This window comes from Pelodiscus sinensis, chromosome 1 (genome assembly GCF_052426305.1).
Source record: "Pelodiscus sinensis isolate ZL-2025 chromosome 1, ASM5242630v1, whole genome shotgun sequence".
Classification (NCBI taxonomy): Eukaryota; Metazoa; Chordata; order Testudines; family Trionychidae; genus Pelodiscus; species Pelodiscus sinensis.
This window is the reverse complement of record NC_143052.1, coordinates 346816271-346843088: the sequence shown is the minus strand read 5'-3', so window position 1 is coordinate 346843088 and position 26818 is coordinate 346816271. Positions and strand designations below refer to the sequence as shown.

At 49.4% G+C, this 26818-nt stretch overlaps 1 protein-coding gene across 7 annotated transcripts in view; it reads left to right on the top strand.

Moving 5' to 3' along the window:
- Positions 1 to 26818, top strand: part of LOC102455075 (beta-arrestin-1) — a 150653-nt gene that overhangs the window by 91807 nt on the left and 32028 nt on the right. For all 7 annotated transcript variants that reach the window (XM_089775805.1, XM_089775806.1, XM_089775800.1 and 4 more), the window contains 3 exons: positions 10791 to 10851; positions 18583 to 18627; positions 20647 to 20843. In XM_089775805.1, the coding sequence (XP_089631931.1) occupies positions 10791 to 10851; positions 18583 to 18627; positions 20647 to 20843 (303 nt within the window). The remainder of the gene's footprint in view (positions 1 to 10790; positions 10852 to 18582; positions 18628 to 20646; positions 20844 to 26818) is intronic.

Sequence of the window (26818 nt, the reverse complement as noted above, 5' to 3'; positions counted from 1 at the left end):
AGAAAGCTTTTGACAAGATCCTCCACCAAAGGCTCTTAAACCAAGTAAGCTGACAGAGGACAAGAGGGAAGGTCCTCTCATGAGGTGGTAATTTGTTAAAAGGTACAAAACAAAGGGTAAAAATAAATGGTCAGTTTTCAAAATGGAGAGAGGTAACTAGTGGTGTCCTGCAGTGATATGTAATAGGACCAGTCCTATTCAACCTATTCAGACAGGATCTGGAAAAAAGAGGTAAACAGTGAAGTGATAAAATATGCAGACAAGTCTACATTTCTCAAGCTAGTTCAGTCCAAAGCAGACTGCAAAGAGTTACAAGGGGCCTCACAAAACTGGGTGGCTGAGCAACAAAATGGCAGATAAAAAATTCAGTGTTGCAAAGTGCAAAATGATGCATGTTAGAAAGCGTTATCTGGACTATGAATACAAACTGCTGGGGTCTAAATTGCCTCTCAAGAAAGAGAATTTGCAGTCATTGTGGATAGTTCTCTCAAAACATCTGCTCAATTTGCAGCAGCAGTCAAAAAAGTGAACAGAATGTTGGGAATCCTTAAGAAAGAGCTAGATAATAAGAGAGAAAATATCCTATTGCCTCTAGATAAATCGATGGTACACCCACACCTTGAATATTGAAGGCAAATGTGATCACGCTCTCTCCAAAAGGTCCGCTGGAATGGGAAATGGTTCAGAAAAGGGCAACAAAAATGATTAGGGGTATGAAACAGCTTCCATATGAAGTGAGACTAATAAGACTGGGATATTTCATCCTGATGAAGAGATGACTAAGGGGAGATAAGATAGAGGTGTAGAGAAAGTAAATACGGACGTGTACTGTACTGCTCAGAACACAAGAAGTAGAGGTCACCAAATGAAAATAATAGGCAGCAGGTTTAAAACAAACAAAAGGAAGGATTTCTTCACACAACCCACAGGCAAGCTGTGGAACATTTTGTCTGAGGATGGTGAAGACCAAGACTGTAACAGGGTTTAAAAAAGAGCTAGATAAAATCCTGGAGATTAGGTCCATCAGTGGCTGTTAGCCAGGATGGCGGGGATGATGTCCTTAGTCTCTGTCAGAAAGGGTGACAAGGGACAGAGCGCTTGATGATTCCCTGTTCTGTTCATTCCCTCTGGGGCACTGGGCTTTGGCCACGGTCAGGAGACAGGATACTGGCCTACATGGACCCTTATTCTCATCCAATATGGCCGTTCTTTTATTATGTTCTTACTGTCCGTTCTCTGGGGCCAGGACTTGTCTGGGCAGCACCTAGCACAGCGGGGCCGTGATCCCTGTCTTGATTTCTCGGGTGCCACCGCAATTTAAGGTTCATCTTCCCTGCCCGTTACTCTGCTTGGCAGAAGGAGACCCTGGCTCTTCCTTTTCCCCGAGGAGCAGAGAGCCGATGGATTGAGCATGGGGAGTGAGCGCAGGAGCCTTGCACTGCAGAGCTGAGCACAGGCCGCTTGGCACCTCCCGTGGTGGTCACAAGGCTCTGTATAAAGCAGTGGGGCTGAAACAATCATAAGAACATAAGAACGGCCGTACTGGGTCAGACCAAAGGTCCATCTAGCCCAGTAGCCTGTCTGTCAACAGTGGCCAGCACCAGGTGCTCCAGAGAGGGTGGACCGAAGACAATGATCAAGCGATTTGTCTCCTGCCATCCCTCTCCAGCCTCTGACAAACAGAGGCCAGGGACACCACTTCTGTCCCCTGGCTAATAGCCTTTTATGGACCTAACCTCCAGGAAATTATCTAGCTTCTCTTTAAACTCTGTTATAGTCCCAGCCTTCACAGCCTCCTCTGGCAAGGAGTTCCACAGGTTGACTATCACGTGTGTTCCTACAGCCCCCTCCTTCCTTGTGCCAGTGACAAATAGGCCCATGCCTGGCCAGGCCTGCGAAGGGAAATCAAATTAGCCAGGAGACCATCTATGTTCCCTGGCCAGGCAGCTTCCTTGGAGTCGTCTTCTCCGCCGACATTTTTCTGGGGCTGTTGGGATTATTAACCCCCTGCTCAGGGCGAGTCTCCCACCTGATCCACCCGCATTGCTCCCCACAGTGCCCGGGGCTGGCGCGCTCCAGCTGACTGACACACCTGGGGGCAGCTCCCCGGTATCCCTGGCAACAGGTATTGCTAGCAGCGTGATTCTGCGGCTGGGGCTGGTGGGCTACGCATGTGCGGCCCTGGGCGGGGGTCTCCGCTGAAAAGGCCTGTGCTTTGAGGGGTGGGAGCTGACTGCAGAGAGGGGGAAGTGGCCCACGGAGGGAGGATCTCCAAGCATCATGGAGGTATGGAGGGGGGCTGCAGGGTTGGAGGAGGGGGGCTGGGGTTGGAGGAAGGGGCAGGGACCTGGAGGGTGCGGCGCTGGGGCTGGGTGAGAAAGAGCAGAGGGATGAGCAGTGTGGGGGAAAGAGGAGGAGGGGGCCAGGAGCGCTTGTTGGAACAGACCAGGGCAGAAGCAGGAGTCCAGGCCAGACCCAGCAGGCCGACCAGAGAAGGTAACGAGCGACGAACAGCCATTCGATAGACACCGGGGAATGGTGCTGCACTGAGAGCTCTGAAGGGCAGGGGCTTCTGTGTATCCCCCACCAGGCTGCTGTGTGGATGGGCCTTAGCCTGGAGCTGGAGTGATGGCTTCAACAGGGGAGCGAGCGGGGGAGGAAACACTGATTAAGGGAGCAGCTTCCACCCATGGTGGTGGCACTTGGCTCCTTGTGTGCCCTGGGGTGAGTTATGTCACCGGACCGTGACTCAGTTTCCCCACTGGAACAAGGAGGGTAGTAATGCTGCTCGCACAGCACCCAACGAGAGAAGAGCCCGGTCCTTTCCCAATCCGCTTTGGAGGCTCCATGTGAGCTGCAACTCTCCGTCCTGCTGTTCCTTGAGGCGCTTCATACAGGGCCACATGTGTGCGGGCCAATCCCTGCGAGAAGCCTCTACCCAGATGAGCTGCCCTGCCGTGTTTCCCTTTGTGCGGGTCTCTCCGGGGAGAGGGGGTTCGGCTGTGACGCAGCACGTACTGCGTAGCCCGCCCCAAGCTCGTTACAGAGCAGCCATGTTTTGTTAATTATAAGAAGTATTTAACTGCCCCCCTCCCACCCAGAGCAGCAGATGGGTCCTAGCAGCTGAGTCAAAGAAGCCAGAAGAGCGGCACAGCTACGCCAGCATGGTGACCACGTCCCCTTGTGGCTGCTGAATCCCGTGGCCAGAGCCGAGGCTGAGCCGTGCTGATCCCTTTGCTCCTGCAGGGGGCAGCACAAGGTGTGTGGCTCCTTCCCATACTCTGCCCATGGGGAGCAGCTCTGGGTGCCTTAGCCCTTCTCCTGCAGTGCGCTGTGGCTGATTGTTTTGCTGGCACGTAGCCATGCCATCGGGTGAGCGTGAGGTCCCCCGGGGGATCCTGCCCCACAAGCACTTGTGTTTGGCAAGAGCACCTCTGGAGAGCTGGCACCTGGCAAATATTTGCAGCACGGCACAAAGCCGCAGCCGGGTGGCCAGCCAGTCCTGAGCTGCAGCCAATGTCATTAGCAGGGAGAGCGGCTGCTGGGCACTTGCTGCTGATTTGCTGCCCGAAGTCTGGGCACTGCTCAGAGAAAGAGGATGTAGGTAGTGAGAAGCCAGGGCCTCGTCAAGCGAGCCGGGGCCCATTTCTGAGCAGTGCCTGTTAGCATCAGTGCTGCCAAGTGGGGTGTGCACAGACTCATGGCTGGTTGGAAGGGAGCCCCCATGAAAAACCCAAGGGGCTGCAGTACTCAGCTAGTGCCCCACTATCTGCTAGGGCCTCCATGCTACCGCAAGTTCCATCTTTCAGGTGAGCTGCAAGCCGAGTGTGGTGCATTGAAAACTATGTGAAAGAAATTACAAACTGCTACTCTAAATCCTAAGAGGAGGCCTTGTCCTGCTTGCTGAGTAGGGGTCTCTGCTCAGTCGGGCCAGCCAGCCTATCGTAAGATGGGGTGAGTTGTGTCTGATTGTTTTAGGGAGCAGCCTGCTTTGTTTCTTTCTGACCTGGGGTTCTTGCGTTCGGGGGTCTCCGTTCTAAGAGATTAACACTTCAAATGCAAATAGTGTTGCCTTTCTCCTTCCTCTATGTAAGTGTTGTGTTAATAATAAATGAAATTTGCAGGCAGGCAAAGAAAGACACATGCTGCTTGAGAATATAGAGTTTGATTTTAAAGATATTTGCATTGTATATTTTGACATGTGGATGTTGGCATTTTGTGTTCTAACAGTTGTGAAGCTGTAATGTTTTGAATCTCAGTATCTAGTGTCATTAAATAATAATTCCCTTACCCTCCCCTTTTTCTAACTCCGTTCCAGTTTCGAATAAAAATAGGAAAAAAGCTTAAAAATAAGCATTTAAAGTACCTATCACAATTATAAAAAAAGTAAAAATCAGTTTCTGCCAAGACTAAAATTACTAGCTGGAGTGGATGTATGAGAGAGAGACCATGGCTTTCTGCAGATTAGACTCAGTATTGCACATCTGTGTGTCCTTAACCCAATACTGCTAAAAGCTCATTTTAATCCTGTTTTAGTTCAAGAGTTGTGTGGGGAGGGGGACTGTGTTTTTTGGAGAAGAATCTTAGTATTTCCGCTTGCACTCACAGTGTGGAGAACTGCAGGGATTGTAGTGATAGACTGAAAACAAACTAAAGTATTTCTTCTCCCAATGCACAGTCAACCTGTGGAACTCCTTGCCAGAGGATGTTGTGAAGGCCAGGACTTTAACAGGGTTCAAAAAAGAGCTAGATAAATTCATGGAGGGTAGGTCCATCAATGATGATTAGCCAGGATGGGTAGAATGGTGTCCCTAGCCTCTGATTGTCAGAAACTGGATATGGGTGACTGGGGAGGGATGATTTGATGGTTCCCTGTTCTGTTCATTCCCTCTGTGGCATCTGGCATTGGCTATGTCAGAAGACAGAATACTGAGCTGGGTGGACGTTTGGTCTGACCCAGTCTGACCATTCTTATGTTATGAACATTGACTGCTTTATCCCTTTGGGTCCCGGCAGCAGATGAGGGGTGGGGTGGGGATCAAGAGATACAGCACAGAACTTCTAGGTTAAGCACATAATTTCTCTCCAGGCGGAACTTAGGGGCCAAACTGTTATAAAATCAGATGCTGATGAAACAAGTATAAACCACTGGATTTATCAGGGGCTTTGCAAATCTTATTTTACAACCGTGTCAGATGGATGTGATCTATAAAAAGCTGAGCTGAAATCTTCCGGATCATCTAAAGGGCCTTCTAAGCCATTGGATACCATCTGTTGGCTGCATGTGCTCCCAGTAGGGCTGTGTCTAGACTACAGGGTTTTGTCGACAAAAGTGGACTTTTGTCGACAAAACTATACCTGCGTCCACACTGCCTTTGAGTTATGTCGACATAACGCCGACAAAACTCAGCAGTTTTGTCGACGTATGTAAACCTCATTCTACGAGGAATAACGCCTTTTGTTGACAGAGTTCTGTCGATAGAAGGCATTACTGCATCTACACTGTCCTTTGCGTCCACACTGTTATGTCGACAAAGCGGCTTGCTTTGTCGACAGAACTGGATGTAGTCTAGACGCTCTATGTCGACATAAGTTTTGTCGACAGATTCTGTCGACAAAACTTATGTCGACAAAACTCTGTAGTCTAGACATACCCTAGGGTCCCTTGGACACTCATGTTACACTGATTTCAATCTTCACCCTTCTGCTCTACCTGCTGATGGGTTTCTTTGGAAGAGTTCCCACCCATGTCAACACCTCAAATAGGACTCACTGGGGTAACTAAGGCTATGTCTAGACTGCAAGCCTCTTTCGAAAGAGAGCGTCTAGACTGCACGTTGAACTTTCGAAAAAGCGGCTTGCTTTTTCGAAAGAAAGCATCCAGTGAGTCTGGATGCTCTCTTTCGAAGAAGCCCTATTTACATTCAAGAACGCCTTCTTTCGAAAGAGGAACTTTCGAAAGAAGGCGTTCTTCCTCGTAAATTGAGGTTTACCGCCATCGAAATAAAAGCCGCGTTCTTTCGATTTAATTTCGAAAGAACGCGGCTGCAGTCTAGACGCAGGTGAGGTTTTTTCGAAAAAAGGCTACTTTTTTCGAAAAAACCCCTGAGTCTGGACGCAGCCTAACTGACTCCAGCAGGATCTTACTTCAGCCACAGGGAGAACTGGAACTATGTAACACAGGCAAGCAGATATATGGGGAATCCAGCCGGATGTCCCAGCTAACCAGTCGGCTGTGCCAAACCAGGGTTTTCTCAAGCTTGTTAACACATTGAAAGAAGAAGATTATCTCGAACTGGGTTCCTGGATGCATCTGACTGATCCTGGCAACAATCCCAGTCAGCTGCTTTCACCTTGTCACTGTCTAGCACAGTGGTCACCAACCAGTCGATCGGGATCGACTGGTAGATCTTGGAGCCTCTGACAGGTGATCCTGACTGGTTTGGCCAAGAGGCTACCAAATGCCAGGACTTGCTGCCCCTCCTGCCACCGCTGCTCGTCTCCTGCCCTTTGCCCAGAGTTGGCCTTATCATGAGGTGAACTGAGATGGCCAACTCAGGTGCCAGACTGGGGGAGGGAGCACCACTAGCACCCAGAGAGTTGAGACCCAGAGAATTGAGACCTTTCAAAGTTTTGGTCCAAGCGAGGGGTATGGGGGCGTCATCAGTTCGAACTACCTGTTATTCCTCCTGGAATGAGTTTTAACAGGTAGTTCGATTTAGGGCTTTATTTCAAACTACCGGGTCCCTGCTGCGTGTAGACGCGGGCAGTTAGTCCAGACTTGTACATTTCAAAAAATGGCGACCGGCTGGGAAGATGCAAATCAAGCACGGGATATTTAAATCCTGGGCTTGATTTGCAACTTCAAATGCCTACATTAGCCTCCCTAATTCAAACTAGGGGGCTAGTGTAGACATACCCTGAGTGTTATGATGAGTTAGTTGCTTGATACTTATGCTGCATTCAGCAAAGACTTGGCCATGTAACGACTGCCATCACGGTCGTTATCAGAGACTGACCATCTCTAGAGCAATGCAAATTGCTTGCGCCAAAGAGCATGGCCCCTAGCTGGGAGATTTGACAGCTTCACAGCCTGCGTAGAGCAGTGTGGAATGGCAAGTGAGAGGAGATTCAGAACAAACGTGAATTTGCGGGTTGACCTCTATTGTATCCTTCCTTAGTTGGCCTTTCCCCCTAAACTGAACAGTTCCAGTCTTTTTATAATCTTTCATTATACGGAAACTATTCAATCTAATCACTACAGGTTGAACCTCTCTAGACCGGCATCCCCAGGACCTGGCCGGTGCCAAACCAGAGAATTTGCTGACCCATGGGAGATCAATATCATTCGGCAGAGTTACCAACACTTCCACTGCTTGTTGGGCTCTTAGAAGACATTTAGGGAAATTAGAGCTAAAGAACAGCACAGAGCACTGTGAGCCAGGACTGGTGGCTGTAAAGAAACTTTATGGGGCTGCGGGTACCTTGGCCACACCATGATAAGTGGATTTCTATCTAACTAAAATCATGCCGGACCCCAGATGTTGCCAAACCAGAGAGTGCTGGACTAGAGAGGTTCAACCCGCAATCACTTCCCCTGCCCCCCTTTGCATCTTTTCCAATTATAAGATACCATGGTTGTATATAGTAACATTACAATATTTTTTATCTTATCTATTCCTTTTCTAACGGGTCCTAACATTCTGTTTGCTTTTTCGACTGTCTCTGCACATTGAGTGGTTGTTTTCCAAGAACTAGCCACAAGGACTCCAAGATCTTTCTTGAGTGCAAACAGCTAATCTAGACCCCATTATTTTGTATGCATAGTTAGAATTATGTGTTTCAATCTGTATTACTTTGCACTTATCAACCCTTAATTTCATCTGCCACTTTGTGGCCCAGACATTCAGTTTTGTGAGATCTTTCTTGCAAAGCTTTGTACTTAACTATCTGGAGTAATTTTGTATTATCTGCAAATGTTATCACCTCATTATTCACCACCTTTTCCAGGTCACTTATAAATCTGTTGAACAGCACTGATGCAGGAACAGATGTATGATGGACCCCCTGTGAAAACAGACTATTTATTCCTTCCTTATCTTTTAATCAGTTACTGATCCATGAGAGGACCTTCCCTCTTATCCCATGACAGCTTACCTGAAGAGCCTTTGAAAGGGATCTTGTTAGGGATGTAAGCGACTAGTTGACTAGCTGATAAGCAAATGACTAGTCGCTTCCCTCCCCCCCCCGCCTTTCTGCCCCTATCAGAGAGAGGCAGTAAGGGGGTGAGGAGCATGAGCCAGTGGCTCTTGTACATTTCAAAGGGAGAGGCACAGTGGGATAACGAGCACCCCCCCTTATCGACTAATCGAGTAGTCGATGGAAATTCTATAGATTACTTGATTAGCTGATTAATCTAAATTTAACATTCCTAGATCTTTCCACATGTTCGTTGAGCCTCTTAAAGAATGCGAATGGATGATGATTTCTCTTTACAAAAGCCGGTTCTTCCCCAACAAATCGTTCTTAAACCTCCTGTAATGACTCCCTCAACCTGGGGCAGTTCTTCACTTTGTCACCTAAAGGAAATGGCACAGGTGTGAGAATCCTCCTCACATCCTCTATAGTGAAGGCCGATGCAGATAATTCATTTAGCTTCTCTGCAACAGCCTTATCTTCCTTGAGTGCTTCTTTAGGACCTTGACCGTCCAGCACCCCCACTAACCTTCCTGCTTCTGATGTACTTAAATTATTTCCTGCTGTTAATTTTTGTGTCCTTTCCTAGGTGCACCTCAGATTCTTTCTTGGCCAGTTTTAGTATGCGTTTACATGCATGACTTTATGCTCCTTTCTATTTTCCTCAGTAGGGTTTGATTTCCATTTTTTAATGGATGCGTTTTTGCTTTTAATTGCCTCTTTTATTCTGCTGGTTAGCCAGCATGGCATTTTTTGGCCCACTGACTATTGTTTCTTTTTAATTTGGAGTATATATTTAGTTTGAGCCTCCACTATTATGGTGTTTTTAAATAGTTTCCATGCAGTTTGCAGGCATCTCACCCTTGTGATTGTTCCTTTTCATTTTAATTTGCATTTAATTACCTTCCTCTTTGCTGTGTAGAGTTCCCTCTTTGAAGTTAAATGCTAATGTGGTGGGTTTTTTGACATTTCCCCCCTACGAGGATGTTAAATTTATTTAATTACATGATGGTCGCTACTACGGAGAGACTTGGCTAAATTCACCTCTCTGACCAGATTCTTTCCTCCACGTAGGACTAAATCAAGACTTGCCTACTCCCTTGAGGGTTCCAGCACATGCTGCAAAAAGTGGGGCAGAGGTATAGAGTAAGCTGTGGGTCTGCCTGTGGATGGGTCTGGCGTGGCACCAGGAGGGGTCGCCCTTCCTCCCGTATTCAGTGGGCAGATGGGAGCTGGAGTGGCCCGGGTGCCTGGCCTGCCACACTGCCCCCAATTCCACTGCACTCAGCTTCTCAGCCACTCTGCTGAGGAGGGGGAGACCCTTGCTGCTGCCCTGCACCTAGCTCCAGGTAATCCCCTAGCTCGGGGGAGGGGGAAGTGGAAGGAGCAGGGGCAGGAAGGGGTGTGATGGGAGTGGAGCAGGAGAGGGGTGGGGATGGAGCAGAGGCAGGGCCTGCAGGGAGTGTTTCCCCAGGCTCTGCGCCTGGGGCACTGTGGGGGGTTGTCCCAGGCCATATCCCCGCCCCCCCCTCGAGGCCCTGGTGACAAACAGGAGGGTGAATGATCACAGATGGCCAAAGAGGTAAAAATTGGTTAAAGAATTGATATGACAGTGCCACTCCTAAAACTGCATATCATGTCCCGTCCCTCTACCCAGCAATGTCCGTCCCAGAGATCACATCTTGCCACCTGGAGACGGCTATCCAGAGATCACATCCCAATCCATCACCCCACAAGGCCAGTCCTTCCCTGCCACCAGTGTGCCCTGTAAGCGGAGCGCTTGTGCAGCCGCTCAGGAGAGATTCAAATGCTGCCCAGCTGATCAGCCGAGTGCCCACAGCTAGGTGTGTGTTTCTACTGGTGGTGCACATTCATACGTGCCTTGCTGCACATTGAAAAAAATATTCCGCACATGGATGGAAAAGATTAGAGGGAACATTGCCGTCCACCCCAGAAGCCACGGGCAGAGAGCATATCCTCTTGTACCATCCCAGAGAACATCTCTCATCCCACAGATCTGGCCCCCTCCCAATATTGTGAACCCAGAGACTATGGCTTGTGTCACCAACCCGCCGGTTACAACCTTGGAACCCCACCATCCTGGAGATGAGATCTTCTGCTTTGGTGGCATTATTGCACTGATTCCCCTAGTCCAAAGGGGCACATCTGAAACCTTTTCAGGGAGGTCTGAATTCAGCAATGAAAAGCAAGCGGCCCTGGTGATTTTTTCGCTGGAATTGAACTGAAACGTCACTGAAAATAAAAACCAGGACTATGTAGCACTTTAAAGACTAACAAGGTGGTTTATTAGGTGATGAGCTTTTGTGGGCCAGACCCGCTTCCTCAGATCAAAGAGTGGAAGAAAATTGGCACAACCATATATACCAAAGGATACCATCAAAAAAATGAACACATATGAAAAGGACAAATCAAATTTCAGAACAGCCTGGGAGTGGTTGCCTTTGGATTCTGGCCTCTCTTAGACCCAGGCTAGCAGAACAAGCGGTGTTGAGGAAAGGTGAAATGCTGGCTGTTTTGCAATGATGCATCGCCCTGTCTCACATTACCTTTGTGTTTCTCGCTTCTCCTCCCAGCTCACTGTCTACCTCGGGAAGAGGGACTTTGTCGACCACATAGATGTCGTGGACCCTGTTGGTAAGTCAGCGTTCAGTTGGGTTGGGTTTGGTGCGGCAGCCCCCCGGGAACTCGGTTGACTTCACAGGGCAGAAATGATGTTACTAGAAATCGCTGCAAGAAGGTACTTTTGCTTTGTATTCTCTCCAAGGACAGCATGTCCAGAACGTTGTTCTTTCCTATCAGGTTTGCTGTATGTTCCAATTAGACATCAGATTTAGAGGTTTTCCACAAGAGCAAGTTCCCTCTGCTGCTAATGGGGTTTGTTCCACTGCCAATTTCCACCATGAGCATAGAATGTTCCCTCCTCTGAACAGCGAGATGGCTGGAGTCTATGTGCCTGAGATCTAGTGTTATTGTTACCGTAGCACCCGGGGGCTCGGTGTAATGGCCCCCAGGATGCTGTGCGAACACATGGCAGAAGACAGGTCATGCATCAGAGAGCTCACGTTATTATATGAAGGCCAGATGCAAGTGAGCGTAGTTCCTGGAAGGAGGATGAAGGTGAGTTTAATAAGAACATGCATTTGCTCAACCTGGCATGCTGTCAGGTCAATTAAGTACTATTATTAAACATGGATGGCGACAAATAATAAGACCCAGGTAAACCAATGAGGTAGAGAGGAGCAATCTCAGCAGGTTGGAGGCTTCATCAAGGGGGTCTTTAGCGGGGTTTGGAAGGAGGCAGGTTTACGGACTAGTTGGAGCCATACTGATGCAGCCCCTTGTAGTGTCAGCATAAATTGCGACGTGCAGCTCATGGTGCAAGGCATCAGTGGACTGGGTTTGCACCGCTGTGGCTGCGTGGTTGTGGGCTCTCAGGCAGGCAGGCGCCTGCTGCACACTGGCCCTCGCTAGCCAGTCCTGCTCTGGCTTAGCAAAGTTAGGAGCAAAACTCCCCGTGACTGCAGGGTCTGCAGGATGGGGCCATCAGTCGGGGCTGACCTGTGCGTCTGGTCCAAGCTTGGCATGCAGAGACACCCTGCTTTGGAGACTCTTTCCCTTTGAACTCCCTGCCAGCAGCACCAGCTCTGGGAGGAGGGTTATTTTTATGTCAGGAATGAGATTCCAAAAACGGAGGCTGATTGAATAGGTGGAGTTGTGGCTGGGCAACCCCGGCAGCCTCATATCCCCTTAGGAAAGCAACAGCAAGCTCGGCCCGTTTGGAGCCCAGCAATTGTGATCAGAATCCCCAGGAGGGTGTGTGGTGTGTGCCGCTCGCATGTGTGCAGCGCACTGTCGGGATTACACCCCAGCCTATAGCCCGCTGGGCTGAAGTGAACCGCTGGGGTGTAATCCCTGTCTGCTGGGGTGTAAACCCAACAGTGTGCCGCAGGCTCATGAGCTGCACATGTGATAGGACCCTGATTTGTAATGAGACGACCCCAGTGACTTTAAAATCTATCCAGGCTCCAGCATTGCTATCCTTCATTTCACAGCTTGGGAACTGCGCTCAGAGCGATCCAGGGACTCGCCCCAGGTCAGACAGGGAGTTTCTGTCACTTGGGAATTGTACTCGCCTCTGTGGGCTGCAAGGCCAGCCCTCCTACTCCTGTCCTTGGGGAACGTTTTCAGAAGTGCCTGTGTCTTTTGAAAATGGGACCTAAACCACTTCGTCACGTTTGAAAAAATTCCCCATGGTGCTGCTCTCTCTCACCTTTCTCTCCTTGGGTCTGATCCAAAATCCACTGATGCCCCTGAGAGCCCTTCCACTCACTTCCCTGGGCTTTGGGTCTTGCTGTCTGCAAGGCCATGCCTACACTGGGAAGGTTTGGTAACAAAAGCGCCGTCGACATGCAAAAGTCGCCAAAGTAAAAACTGGTCAAACCATTTTTTCTGCCTCCCATTGAGGACATTTCATGGATTCCCTCATAACTATGTGAGCTCTCTGCTGAGGAATGTCAATGCAACATCGCAGTCTCTCCAGCCCTCCCCCTGCAGCAGCAGTCTACCTGCCATTGTGTTTTTAGTGCAGGGCAGAACAGGAGCATTCCAATGATATGGTTTTTGTTTGTTCCCCAAACAGAGCAGCTCACTCAGCTGTCAGATACTCCCCAGAGCTTTGAAAGAGGAGAGGTGGATGCCTGCAGGGCAGCAGAGATCACAAAACACAGAGCAGAGCCATCAGGGAAGGCCTTGTGGGATACTGGCAGAAGCCAGTTCTCTCAACAAAACAAACAGCAGAGTCCACACTGGCTCTTTGGCAACAATAAAGGGAGGGGAAAAGTCAAAGGTCTCTTGCAGGGTTGGATGCTTTTGGTCATCAAAACTGGGTCTTTTTCCCGACAAAAGTCACGTTGCAGTGTAAACGCTCTCACTGTTTTGTTGCCAAAGGGCAGTTTTTGGTGACAAAACATGCCAGTAGACAAGGCCTACGAGTACTAATAAGGGAGGAGTGGCTTACATGGGATTGCAAATCCAGCCCAGTTCAGCAGTAACCAAAAAACTGTCTGACGGCAACTAAGAACATAAGAATGGCCATATTGAGTCAGACCAAAGATCCATCTAATCTTCCACTGCTGGCCAGTGCCACGTGCATGAGTGGGTATTAACAGAACAGCTAATCATCAAGTGATCCATTCCCTGTTGCCTGCTCCCAGCTTCTGTCAAAGAGATGCTAGGGACACCATCCTTGACCACCTTGGGCAATAGCTATTAGTGAGCAATTGCCATTATCCTCCATGAATGTAACTAGCTGTTGTTTGAACCCTGTTATAGTTTTGGCCTTCACACCATCCTCCGGCAAGGAGTTCCACAGGTTAACCATGTAATGTTACATTTCCATGCCAGAAGAATTTTGCCTCACAAAATCAAGCTCGCAATGGTGCAAGATGGGGTGAGACTGAACTAGAGCAACCCTCAAGGGAATATTTCCATCAAGGAAATAATAAGCCACAGTTTGGAATTGGCCTCCATCTTGTACTTAGGCTGGTCTGAGCTCCATCTCCCCTGTCTATGTGAGGCAACACAGATTGGAGTTTGCTATGTAATATGGAGGCCAAAAGGACCAGCAATGTGACTTAGTGCTGACTAGGCAGAGAGCAGGGGGCAGTGGTCACTTGCTATGTTAGGGGGACCAGATAGCAAGTGTGAGAAACTGGGAACAGAGGTAGGAGGCAATAGCAAAGCACTTAGACACTCTGCTGGAAATAAATGGGACTTAAGCACTTGCTGAAAGTTAGGCACATGCTTAAGTGGGTTGCTGCAGATGAGCTTTAGATAGGGAAGACTGGGGCTGAATCTCTGGCAAAACCTTTGTGTGAGGCTCCTCGCCGCCCCACGCCCTTAGCGTAAAGGTGTCATTCCTGTGTCTGTGGGCCGGCTCCCGGAAATCACCAGCACAAGTCCTGCCAGCCCTCCTGCAGGCCTCGCCCTCTCTGAACCCGGTAGTGAATGGCACACGCCAACTCCCGTGGTCCTTCCCCGCAGTGCCCAGCCCCTTCTCCCTGCACGCTCGCAGATCCACCTGGCCAGCTGTTCCCAAAAGATCAGGACATACCAGCATGTAAGTTCCAAGATGGGACCAGTATTTTGCTCCACATCGCAGCCTTGAGCTAGCTGTGGAATGGAAAGAAGTTTATTGTCAAAAATTAGAGATTCAGGAGCTAGTGAGTGAGGATGTTGAAAAGAAATAATTACACCCAAGGGTGCCGACAGCATGTGCGGGCCCCTAGGCAAAGTGGGGGAGGGGCTGGCTCTGTGCTCGCGGAAGGGGTGGAGCCTTAAGCAGAAGGGGCAGAGCCAGGGACAGCCAGCGCTCTGCACTGCTCGGAGTTCTGCACCCCTCCCCACAAGCCCTCAGAGCCGCCTGGAGTGTGTGACACGGAGCTCCAGCAGTGATTTAAATGGCTCGGGGCTCCGGCTGCCATCACAGCTGCAGTAGCAGTGGTGGCAGTCAGGAATTCTAGGGCCCTTTTGATTCTCTAGGCCCTGGGGCAAATGCTCCCTTAGACCCCCTCCATGGGCAGGCCTGGGTACAACTCAGACAAAAGCATGACACGCTTTTTAGAGACGTTTATCTAACAGAGTGCCCTCCTGTCACCACTAGCGCCTCCTAAGTCCTCTTCAGCATTTTCAACCAAGGCTGGCTGAGACCCTGCTGTCATGAATGCAAATGCGCTGTGCATTTCTGTCCTACAGGCTGGATGAAGGTGCGTCATCTCAGCCTTCTAGAAATACTCCCAGCATTCATTGTTTTTACTCAGACATAGGATAGCCTCCCACAGCTGGAGTTTTTTCTGTGTGCTCCTTCCCCGTGGACTTCACATCTCTTTGTTAACATTTGACTTTCTATCTAAAATGGCTTCCATTAAAAATAATAAGCATACTATGCTTATTTTACATCCCAATCAAGAGAGATATTTCTTGCCTCCTCTCTGGAGGTAAACCTATTTTTTCCCTTCTGATGGTGTCTTAGATACAGACTTTAAACATGTGTTTTCAGTGTATATGCAGATAGCTCTTTGCATGTATCTTTCAGAGTCAAGTTACACAGCTTGCCTTGAAAAATTCCTCATCCCATCACCAATACCTGGAAACGTGTATCAGAGTCAATTTCTAATTACTGTTTTTATTTCTATTATGCACTTAGCCTCCCTGGACTAATTACACAGAGTAGCAGAGAACATTGCTTTTCCATTTTCTCCTCTCTTGCGCATGGTGGCTTTTAAAAATATTTAATTACAGTCTTGCCTTTGATTACTTTAGCTAGGGGAGGGGAGACACCCTTTTCACATTGCTAATTTCTCTTCCTGGGGAATTCGTAAACCTGACTCATCCACACGTCCAATCTCTTTTACAATTTAGCTTTTGCTGATACAGATTCTTCTGATTTGTTTTCATGTAGCTGCCCCCTGCCCTTTCCCCAACAAACTAATTAATTTCAGCACATGGCTGCACCTTATTAGTCCCTGAGTGGAGTGCAGGGTCTTTGCAGACTGACACATTTGCTTGCTTTATTCATGTGCATTGCAATATGTTCCTGGAGTGGGCAGGGATTTGGTGATAGCCCAGAAGTACCAGTCTCCATGCCAACCTTAGTTATCTTTCACCCCAGCTCCTGCCAGCACCTCCTGCAACTCACCTCTTCCTCCCTGTAGCATGGGCCCTAAGCACAGTGTCCTGTCTCTGCCTTCATCCCCAGAGGAGGTTGTTGAGAGTGAGTGAAAGAAGGAAAGTGTCACATATTTGCAGAGGAGATAAAGCAGTGTTTGTGTGCAACATGTTAACCTGTGGAACCTGCTGCTGCAGACTACCACTGAGACAATTGTCAGAGCCAAACAACCTGCATGAGTCCTGGGTTCTCTAGTCTGGCAGAGAAGATGTGAACATTTAACTGTGATTAACCCCTGGAACAAATTCCCATAGGAAGGGGTTGTTTCTTGATGCCTTCAGATCCAGACTGGCTGCTGTCGGGGAGATGCTTTAGTGCAGCCCAAGTGGCTCGGTCAAGGCAGAGGTAACTGGGTGACATTCTCCGGCCTGTGATCTGCAGGAGGTCAGATGAGACGATCGAATGAATGGTTCCTCTAGTCTTGGAATCGATGGATGACGAATTGATGGAGTTACGAGTTAGCCAGGATCAAAATGAGGAGGGCACAGCTGCATCAGGTGCTAGGGTCGGGGAGAAACCCTTCCCACTGCACCTGCATGGTGTTGTATAGCTAGTGCATACAAGGCTTATTAGGCTATGTCTACTCTACAGCCGTTTTTGCTCAAAAACCCGCAGAGCATCCATACCTCAAGCGCATTTTTGTGCAAGAAAATGGAAAGTCATTCGACAGATCAGAGGGCTTTTTGCAGTGTAGGTGTACCTTCTTCTACGAGGCATAACTCCTTTTTGCACAAGAGTTCTTGTGCAAAAAGGTGTGTGTGGACGCTCAACAGGGGTTTCTTGCACAAAAAGAGCCTATCACAAAAAGCACAGGTGCACTGATGGCCATTCTGTGAATGGCCATCAGAACTTCCTTGTGCAAGAGCATCCATGCAGTGTGCTTTTTGAGGTGTGGATGCGCTTTTGCGCAAGACGTTTTTGCAGAAGATCTCTTCCACAAAAAGCTTCTTGCACAAAAAAACGGCAGTGTAGGCTAAGCCTTATTGTCTAAAGGCCTGATTCAAAGCCAGTGGAGGCTTGCAGCAGTGTTTCCTCCTTTTAGATCAGGTCCCGGGAGGGGATGCCAGGCATGGGTGGGCTCTTGTTCTGTGATGGCTAAGCCTTTCCATGCCCTGCGTTCTCCAGAGCTTTGAGGGCACTTAGCTCAGCTCTGCTGCTGGGAGGTGAGCAGTAGTCCGGTGAACGGGCTCAGTTGGTTCGTTCTGCAACGGGACTTGATTTTCACAACTGGTGATTTCTCTTTGGTCCAAGCATGTATGCTCCGGACACAAAGCATGAGAGACACAACATTTATGGTTGCCACCTGGCTTCCGAATTCCCAGCTGCTGAGAGAAGCCTTTTCTGCACTCCACAAGCCACTTTGGCCCAGGTCCTTAAGACATTTAGGCACCTCCCTGCAACGGAGAGGAGGATCCGAGCCTTCCTGCTTAGTCCTGATGTACCTCACTGTTCAGTGTGTATTCCCCGTCCCTTTGTGGCTTGGTTCACAAAAGGTGTGATCTGCTGCCAGTCCCTCCTAAGAGCTTGCGATCCTTTGGCTCAAGCATTAGCCCTTCATGGTTCTTACTTAGGAGGACCCAAGTTCAGTCCTTCTCCATGGCTGGTGCAAGCTCTTTGGTTTCCACGGTAACCTGGGCCTGCTTCAGAGTCCCGAGGCTTGGCCTGGTGTGTGTGTCACCATCAGTAAATTTAGTGAGAGAAAGCAGAGGAGGGAGCTCACGAGGGTCCTGTAGAGGGAGATTTTCCTTGAAAGGAGGATGGGCATGTAAATCGTGGTGGCACTGTCATAGCCTGTCCTGCCCGTTGGTCCCAGGAGCTGCTGAGTGGGATAGTGGAGGTCAGGACTGAACTTGGGTCCTCCTAAGTAAGAACCATGAAGGGCTAATGCGTGAGCCAAAGGATCGTAAGCTCTTAGAAGGGACTGGCAGCAGATCACACCTTTTGTGAGCCAAGCCTCAAAGGGGATGGGGAATACACACTGAACAGTGGGGTACATCAGGCATAGCCCTAGCAAGCTCAAGAGAAGCTGCCCTGGTGCAATTCATGATGGGAGCTGACTGTAGAGAACAGCCCTCCCTCCACCATTGGCATGTGGCCACCAGTCCATGTTCCAGAGAAACGTGCTCAAATCTACACCCCAGGAATAGGTGGGTTGTGGCCTCTCAATGCACCCACCAGTGTGGGGCGTCCTAAGCTCCTTGCTTCTAATCCCAGCTGAGATGTGAGATCTCTGGCAAGCCACTGCGGCCTGGTTCCTACAAGTGCTTAGGCTCCTAACTCTCAAAGAACTCACTGGGAGTTAGGTAATCAAATTCTGCTGAAGATCTGGGGCTTCTGTCGCTCCATGCCTCAGTTTCCCAATCTGCAATGTGAGGATGATGCCACTCATTCACACAGGCTGTGGTGGGGTGGAGAGAGGGGAATGAAAGCTGGATCAGACCATAGGCCCAATGCAAGTGAGGGAGAAGTGACAGCCTGATGGAGGGGGTGAGAGGCAGGTAGGAAACAGGCAGAGCTGTCGTTTCACAATCTGTAGGACGGTTTGTTGTGGGACATCAGGGTTCTCCCCCGTCCCAGTTCAAGGGAGACCAGTTCGTGTTCTGAGTTTCCCTCCTAATTCTGCCTGTTTTCTCTTTCAGATGGCGTTGTGTTGGTCGATCCAGAGTACTTAAAAGAAAGGAAAGGTAACTGCTTAGCCTTTTGTTTTCAGATGACTCTAGGGTGTTTAACTGGGGTTCAGAACCCCCCGGTCAGGAGAGTTGCCTCTCCCCTATTCTGCGGTCACACCTCCAGTGCCGCAGGGATCTCTTAATGCATCTTTCCAGCCCCCTTCTCCAAGCCTGTCACTGAAAACATGCTTGCTTTAAATGGCAACAAAAAGCACAGACACGGCTCCTAAATGTAGCTGGAGGTGTAGGTAGGTCAGTTGCCTGCTGTGCCAAAGTGGGGACCAGCATGAAAGCAAGGAGCACACCTGGCGTTCATGGCACATTCGGGAGTAGCAGAGTGTTCAGCACCTCCACCTTCTCTCCACCCTCTCTCTCCGGGGTCTTCTCCCCTCAGTGGCGTCCTCTTGTGGCTGGGTCAGTCACTCCAACTCCATTACTAACCACCCCTAGACTGGGGGCAAGGCTAATGTAGCTGTTTGGTCACAGAAGAAACTTGCATGCAAGGACCTGCCAGCCTGCAACAGGGTGTCACAGATTGGCTGGCCCTTTAAGGGTAGTTTGCTGCAGGCCTACCTGTACCAGATTGGCACCCCCTCTCCCTTGAGCTGGGTGATTTCTTTCAAAGGGCTGGAAAAGCTCAGTATAGTGCAGGAAATGCAGGCAGCAAGTCCAGGGAAGCAGCCGGGAAGCAGTGCGCTCTCCCAGAGCACAGAAATGTAAAGGTGACTCAGAAGGGGTTGGGAGCCAAGCCCGGAGGGAGGGCTGAAGAACCTAAGTGGCTCAAAAAGGACTTCTTGTTTGTTTGGAAAAGAGAGCTGGACTTGGAGAGCTGAACCCCTCCCCCCAAGAGAGATAGGAAGCCCTTTGGAGAAGGAAACTGAGGCAGGAAGTGCCTGCAGCACCTTATTCGGCCAGCAGGGATGCTACAGATCAAGGGAGGGTGTTTCCTTGTAATTTTCCATGTCTTCTTCGATGGCAAGTGCTCAGCAGCAGGGACTGGCTCTCGCTACCTGCCTGTAGTCCCTAGCGCTATTTTGCTCTAGTCAGGTCTTTCATGTGCACCCAGCACCACTGTATCGGAGCCCAGTGACTCGCACCTGTGGCTTGATCTCCCTTTGGTTTCCCAGATAGTGCCGTGTCCTTTTGTTTGGGGCTGTGTTGTATGGAAGCTGTGCTCTGGGCTTGCCAAGCCAGGCCAACACCGTACCAGTCCCTAGGCAGGATTCTCAGAAATACTAATGGTGCTGTAATAGATCGACACAGATAGCGACAGTCCCTGCTCTGCTAGCAGTGAGAGGGGTCTAAGGTACAAGCCAATGAGCCAGGCGATGCTGGCCCAGCTTTGCGAGTGACACATTTGCCTGGGAAAGAAATGGGTCTCAAATCAGCTGTAAAACAATTTGGAAGAGGGGGTGAAGTCATTCAGAACCTTCCTGCCCACCTCCCGACACCCACACTCCGGAGTGGAACATGGCAGCCGTGGGAGGTTGATATTTAGGCCTTGGGACCATGCGGCAGGTGGCAGGGTTGGGGAGAGTGGAGGCAGCTGCTCAGATGCTGGAGCTCGGTGGCTGGGTCCCATCTGCCTTGTCTCAGTCATTGCTCTGGCGTGTTTGGTTTGATTGTCTCGTTTTCTGGTGGGGGCTATGAAAAATCCAAGGTGATGGATGGAAATGCCCCTCGACTCGTGTAATTAAATCCAAGCTCCCACCCTTGAGTCTCGACTGCCAACTCTGTCCCTTCTCCCCCCCCCACCAGAATGGCAGCACATCCTGCATCCAAATCTTTCATCAAAGCTACCAAAATGTGTGATGCTAGCGGCTGCCTGCAGCTTCGAGCCTCCTTTCTTGCACCAGTGTAAATCAGGAGGGCCTTCTTCATGGGCCAACTCTTGTGGCCTAGGAGGCAGGAGATCTAGGCTCAAATCCCAGTTGTTCCTCTGGGAAGACCACTCGGTTGCCTGCCGTGGATGTTACTGCTGAGGGGATTGTTGGTGATCTCTCCATTTGATGCAATGCCTTCTGTCCCTGGCAGTCTTCGTCACGCTGACATGTGCCTTCCGCTACGGCCGCGAGGATTTGGACGTGCTGGGACTGACCTTTCGGAAGGACCTTTTTGTGGCCAACATCCAGGCCTTTCCCCCAGTCCCCGAGGAGAAGAAACCCCTGACACGACTCCAGGAGCGGCTGATTAAGAAGCTCGGCGAGCATGCCTATCCCTTCACGTTTGAGGTAGGAGTTTCTCCCGTGGCTCTCTCATTAGTCCCCCGTTGGCTCTCATGCTCCTTGCTCCCCAAGAAAGGTAGGGCTGGGTCAGAGGAGAATGTGGATGAGGTGTCACCATGGAAACCCCAGATCACAGCAGGAAGTGGTACTGACAAAACAGCAGATGGCACTTCACCATCTGCGCTGGGGGAAAAATGGGACTAAAAGTATCGCTTGCAATGTGCTCGGAGCTGCACTTATATGGAGACGGTGCAAGCTACAACCGAAAGGGCCTGATCCAACAACTATTGTCCATTCAGAGGTGCCCACACAGTCTAAGAAATCATGAGTGGTGTGGAGAGGGCCGATAAAGAAAAGTTATTTATTAGTTCCCTAAGTAGAAGAACTAGAGGACACCAAATGAAATTAATGGGTAGCAGGTTTAAATCTAATAAAAGAAAGTTCTTCTTCACACAGCGTGTAGTCAACCTGTGGAACTCCTTGCCAGAGGAGGTTGTGAAGGCTAGGACTATAATAGAGTTTAAAGAGAAGCTAGATAATTTCATGGAAGTTAGGTCCATAAAAGGCTATTAGCCAGGGGATAAAATGGTGTCCTTGGCCTCTGTTGTCAGAGGCTGGAGAGGAATGGCAGGAGACAAATTGCTTGATCATTGTCTTCGGTCCACCCTCTCTGGGGCACTTGGTGCTGGCTACTGTCGGCAGACAGGCTACTGGGCTAGATGGACCTTTGGTCTGACCCAGTACGGCCGTTCTTATGTTAAGAACAACAGCTGTATGGAGGCCATACAGTTCTCTGGCCGGACATAGACCAGACCAGATAATCACACTGGTCCCTTATGGCCCTGGACTCTGAATCTGTATTTATATTTTGGACCTTACATTCTCCCAGTGGTTTTAGCTGGATACAGGCTTCCTTTTCACGCCCTGTCCCACACTGCTGGGCGGGGTTGTTGTATGCTGTTTTAAGGCTGCTGCTTCCCACCCCTCAGGTGCCTGCATTTTGATGACCGGTAAAGTGATCGCTTGATGATACCGAGTTTTTAATCTAAGTCTGTGGAATGCTTGGCCCAGAGCCACTATCTAAATGCCCTTTGTTGTTATCAGCTCAGCCCTTTCAAACAGCTCCTCCGCGTCCTGTTTTAATTGCTCTGGAAATGAGCTCCCACTGATGTCTGGAGTGCAAAAAGCAGCAGCCAAAAATGGATTGCTGAGGGGAGGGGATTTTGTATAAAACCTACAGAAGCAAAGAGGCCTGTCCTGCGACTTCCTGGACTGATTAAATAGTCATCAAATGCAAGAAATAGATCCAGTTATAACAGAGTGGTGTAACAGCTGCTCCTGGTGCAGCCTCTGCCTCCCCCATCCTAAGCAGGCAATTTGCTGTAGATGATAGGGAGCATCAAGATCTGTCTCTCTTCCTAACTCTGACCTGCTGGAGGACGATGGGCATGGCAAGTCCCTGCTCGGTGCCTCGGTTTCCCCTCACATCCTTTGCCTGTTTAGACTGTCAGCTCTTTGGGGCAGGGTGTGTCTCTCCAGGGGATAAGAAGGCTGTGTGTGTATGGAGGAGAGTACTAAATGCTACACAGCGTAACAGCCGGTGGAATTAGAGAGAATACACTGCTTCGATACCACGGTGATACAAATTGCATACACATCTATCGCTGGACAGAGAAAGGCCTTGTTCTAGCGCCAAGGAGACCGAGTCATGACTCAGGACCCCATAGTGCCAGGCACTCTCCAACCCGAGAGCAAGCTGATCTCTGCCCCGAACAGTTTACCGTCTATGGCTACATCTACACTGGCATGAATTTCCGAAAATGCTTTTAACGGAAAAGTTTTCCGTTAAAAGCATTTTCGGAAAAGCGCGTCTAGATTGGCAGGATGCTTTTCCGCAAAAGCACTTTTTGCAGAAAAGTGTCCGTGGCCAATCTAGACGCGCTTTTCCGCAAAAAAGCCCTGATCGCCTTTTTCACGATCGGGGCTTTTTTGCGGAAAACAGTACTATGTTGTCTACACTGGCCCTTTTGCGCAAAAGTCTTTCGGAAAAAGACTTTTGCCCGAACGGGAGCAGCATAGTATTTCCGGAAAAGCACTGATGATTTTACATGAGATCGTCAGTGCTTTTCCCGAAATTCAAGTGGCCAGTGTAGACAGCTGGCAAGTTTTTCCGGAAAAGCTGCTGATTTTCCGGAAAAACTTGCCAGTCTAGACACAGCCTAAGTGTAAGAGAACGGGCATTTCAGGAAACAATGAGAAAATATTGACCAGCTGTGAGTTCTGCACACCCATGGTTAACTCTTTTGGCATAGAGTTTTGAGGAAGACAATGCGGTAGCAGAGTAAGTGTGCAGGCCATGCCCAGCCAGCAAGCACAGTTACATTTCGCTCCACCACAGCCGAGCGGAAAAGCAAACTAGTGAAATTTCCCGTGTGTGAGGCTGCAGCTAAGCTCTCCGGGGTCACCAGATTTGTAAACACTCCCATGTCCTTGTAAAACAAGCTTAATTCCTCCGAATCCCACAGATTAAAAATGTATTTGTACAGTTGATAACCTCTTGGGTTTGGGATATTTAAAAGGCCAGCTGGTTTCAGCTACATTCGGTGGGCTGTTTGTTTCTTTTTAAAGGGAGGGAGAGTTGGAAACCCTAATCCGAACAGAAAGTTTTTGATGGTTTCTTCATTTTCATGAAAACAGCCCTCCCTTGCTATAAATCTGACATTCTCCCCTCATATTCTAATGCCTGAAAGCCAAAAAGTGAAACTAACTAGAAATTAATAGTCTTCATTAGTTGTGTAACAGTAGTGACCAGAGCTCCAGTAGGCGTAATGCCCCTATTATGCTGGGTGCTGTGGGTCACATTTTCAAAAGGGATTGGAATGATTTAGAGGGCTAAATTCTATCTAACATGAGTGGAATGTGTGCTCCTTAGTCACATAGGATCCTTAAAAAAGGTTACCCTTTATCTATACAAGATAGTCCCTAGGAATTACTGAGCAAAGGAAAGGAAAGATAGCCCAGTAGTTAGTGCCAGGCTTAGAATCAAATCCCTGCTCTGCCACAGACTTCCTGTGTGACCTTGGGTCAGTCCCTTAGCTTCTCTATGCCTGTTTCTCATCTGTACACTGGGAATAACAGCGCTGCCTCCCAGGAGAGTGAATAAGGATACAGATATTAATGATGTTACGTGCTCAGACACTACAGTGATAAGAGCTATGTAAGTATCAAGGCTAGTGTAGGCTGGGGGCAGGCAGAGTATTTGTGATTTCTGGACTTGGCATGCAAGAGAGACTGACCTGATTTTGTTTGCATCACTTTAACAGGGGTGGATTTTAACATGGGACCTCTGGAGCTTTGTGGAAGAGCCTTTATAGCGTGAGCTAAAAGCCAGCTGGCACTCAGCTTAGGCTGTAGAACGCCCTTGTTCTTACCTCTCACTATAAGGGTGCGTCTACACTGCAGGGCTTAACTTGACATAAGCTATGCAAATTGAGCGACGTCAATTGCGTAGCTTATTTCGAAATAGTTTATTTTGACATTGGGAGCGTCTACTCAGCACTTATTTCGAAATAGAGCCCTCGTCCTCCAACTTCCCTTATTCCTTGTACAAGGAGGGTTACAGGAGTCGGAGTAAGACGTCCTCCAGCTTGACAGTATCTTGACACTATTTCGAAATAACGGTCTGCTGTGTAGATGTGGACTAAGTTATTTTGGAATAGTGCTAGTTATTTTGAAATAGTGCTGCAGTGTAGCCATACCCTAGGTGGTCTAAGTGCCACTACATAGGACAGTGAACCACACTAGGTGTGTGAGTTACACTTGCAGGACTCTGTTCTGCCTGCACTACATGCTGTCCTTGTGAAGAGAGACTGCAGATAATTATTTATATTGTGCTTGTGCCTGGCAGCCCAGGCAAGGCCCTGTTGTGCTGGGTGCTGTACACGCACAATGAAAAGACTGATTGGAAGCTCTTTGGGGCAGAGCGTGCCCTTTGGGTCTATGTCTGTACAGCTCCTGGCACAATGGGGGTCCTGGCCCATTGACTAGCCCCCAGCGCATGTGCAGAGCACAGTCATAATGAGACTGGAGATAACAGCTGACAGCAGAACGATGGGGGAGGGCAGGGAACAGAGACAATTCTGCTCAGTGTACTAACCAAGCCCAGCACACCAGCTGCATGTAGGAATTGGGCAAGGGGGAGATTTGAAGGAGGATGTTGTAGCGCAGGGGCGGGGATGAGGCCCCCAGCTTTCCTGGATCCATCCCCCGAAGCTCAGGGCTGCCCCTGCATTGAGGAGCTTGTGCTAGTGCTCCAGCCCTCCTCCTCCCCATTGTGTGGCTGGAGCACACAAAATCTAATAGGCTGGGCCCCCTTAGATTTTGGTGTGGGAGGGGAATGTGGGGACTGTCTTTCTCCTTCTCGGTCCAGGGCCACATTAGTGAATGTTTGTTTTTCTTCTCACTTGTGTGTGGCCCCCGACTGATTTTTCTGTGGGTCAGTGGCCCCTGATCCAAAAAAAGATTACCCCCCCCCCCTTTTATAGGGACTTCCTCTTGGATACCAAAGTCAAATGGAAAGGAAAGACTGACCCATGCAGGCTGCTGGAAGGGTAGATGATCCAGCCGCTGTCTCCCTCTGAGCTCGTGCTGTCTTTCACCAGCACACCTTTGTTTAGGGATGTTTACTAATGCGGCACCTTGATCTGACCGGCAGGCCTCCTGGCTCTGGTGATATAACTAGTTTATTGTGATGGTTGGCACAGCTGCTGGCCTGTGCCATGTGTGCTCTGGACTGGAATGGAAGGAACAAAAGCGAGTATTTCTTTATTCGGTGCATAGTCAACCTGTGGAACTCCTTGCTAGAGGATGTTGTGAAGATTAGGACTTTAACAGGGTTCAAAAAATGAACTAGATAAATTCATGGAGGTTAGGTCTATCAATACTTATTACCCAGGATGTGTAGAAATGATGTCTCTAGCCTCTGTTTGTCAGAGGCTGGAAATGGGTGACCAGGGAGGGATAATTTGGTGATTCCCTGTTCCTCATTCCCCCTGAGGCACTGGGCATTGACCACTGTCAGAAGACAGGATACTGGGCTAGATGGATCTTTGGTTTGACTCAGTCTGGCCATTCTTATGTTCTCAGGGCTCCTGGGCTCTGCTCCTGAATCTCCTGCAGATATCCTCTGTGACCCAGACCACTCGGGGACAGAGTTTCAAAAGTGGCCATTAGGTTGGGATGTCTCTGGCTGGCCAGGGTCTGATTTATGCACAGCTAAGCAGCTGTGGAGTAGCTCAGCACTCGGAGGGCAGACCTATGAGGAATGCCCACGTTGGTGCTTGTGTGGCGTTAGGGGGTGCTGTGCTTTGGCAGTTCTGTCCGATGAGCCAGAGCACTGACGTCTGGCTACTTGTCATCATTAACAGCCACGTGGCGCTTTTTATAAGAGATTCAGATCCAGCACCCTGGATCGATTCTACTCGGGTGTTATATATATGTGCTGAGTTCCTCCTCCGAGGTAGCTGCATTTCAGGGGTAGGGAACATTCTTTCCCAGGTGTCTGGCTGGTGGGTCTTGCCCATGTGTTCAGGAAGCCTAGTTCGAACTACCTAGTTCGTGCCCCGTGTAGCCGCGCTGCACGGGGTTCGAACGAGCGGGATTTTAAAATGGCGGCGCCCCGCTTATGCAAATGAAGCCCGGGAAATTCAAATCCTGGGCTTCATTTTCAAGTGCAGTATGCCTACATTACCCCGCTAGTTTGAACTAGCGGGGTAGTGTAGACATACCCTATGAGCCTATGAGGCTGCAGGGTGTCCTACAGCTGCTCATGGGAATAGCTGGAGTTTTGACAGCCTTGGATTGAATGGGAAACCTGTTGGCCCATGCAGCGACTGTCACTGATGTCCCCTGGGGGTCTGACCTCTTCTGGCTAAATCATAGATAATTGTGCCCTCTAGTGGCTGACGGGTAGAGCTGCTTCA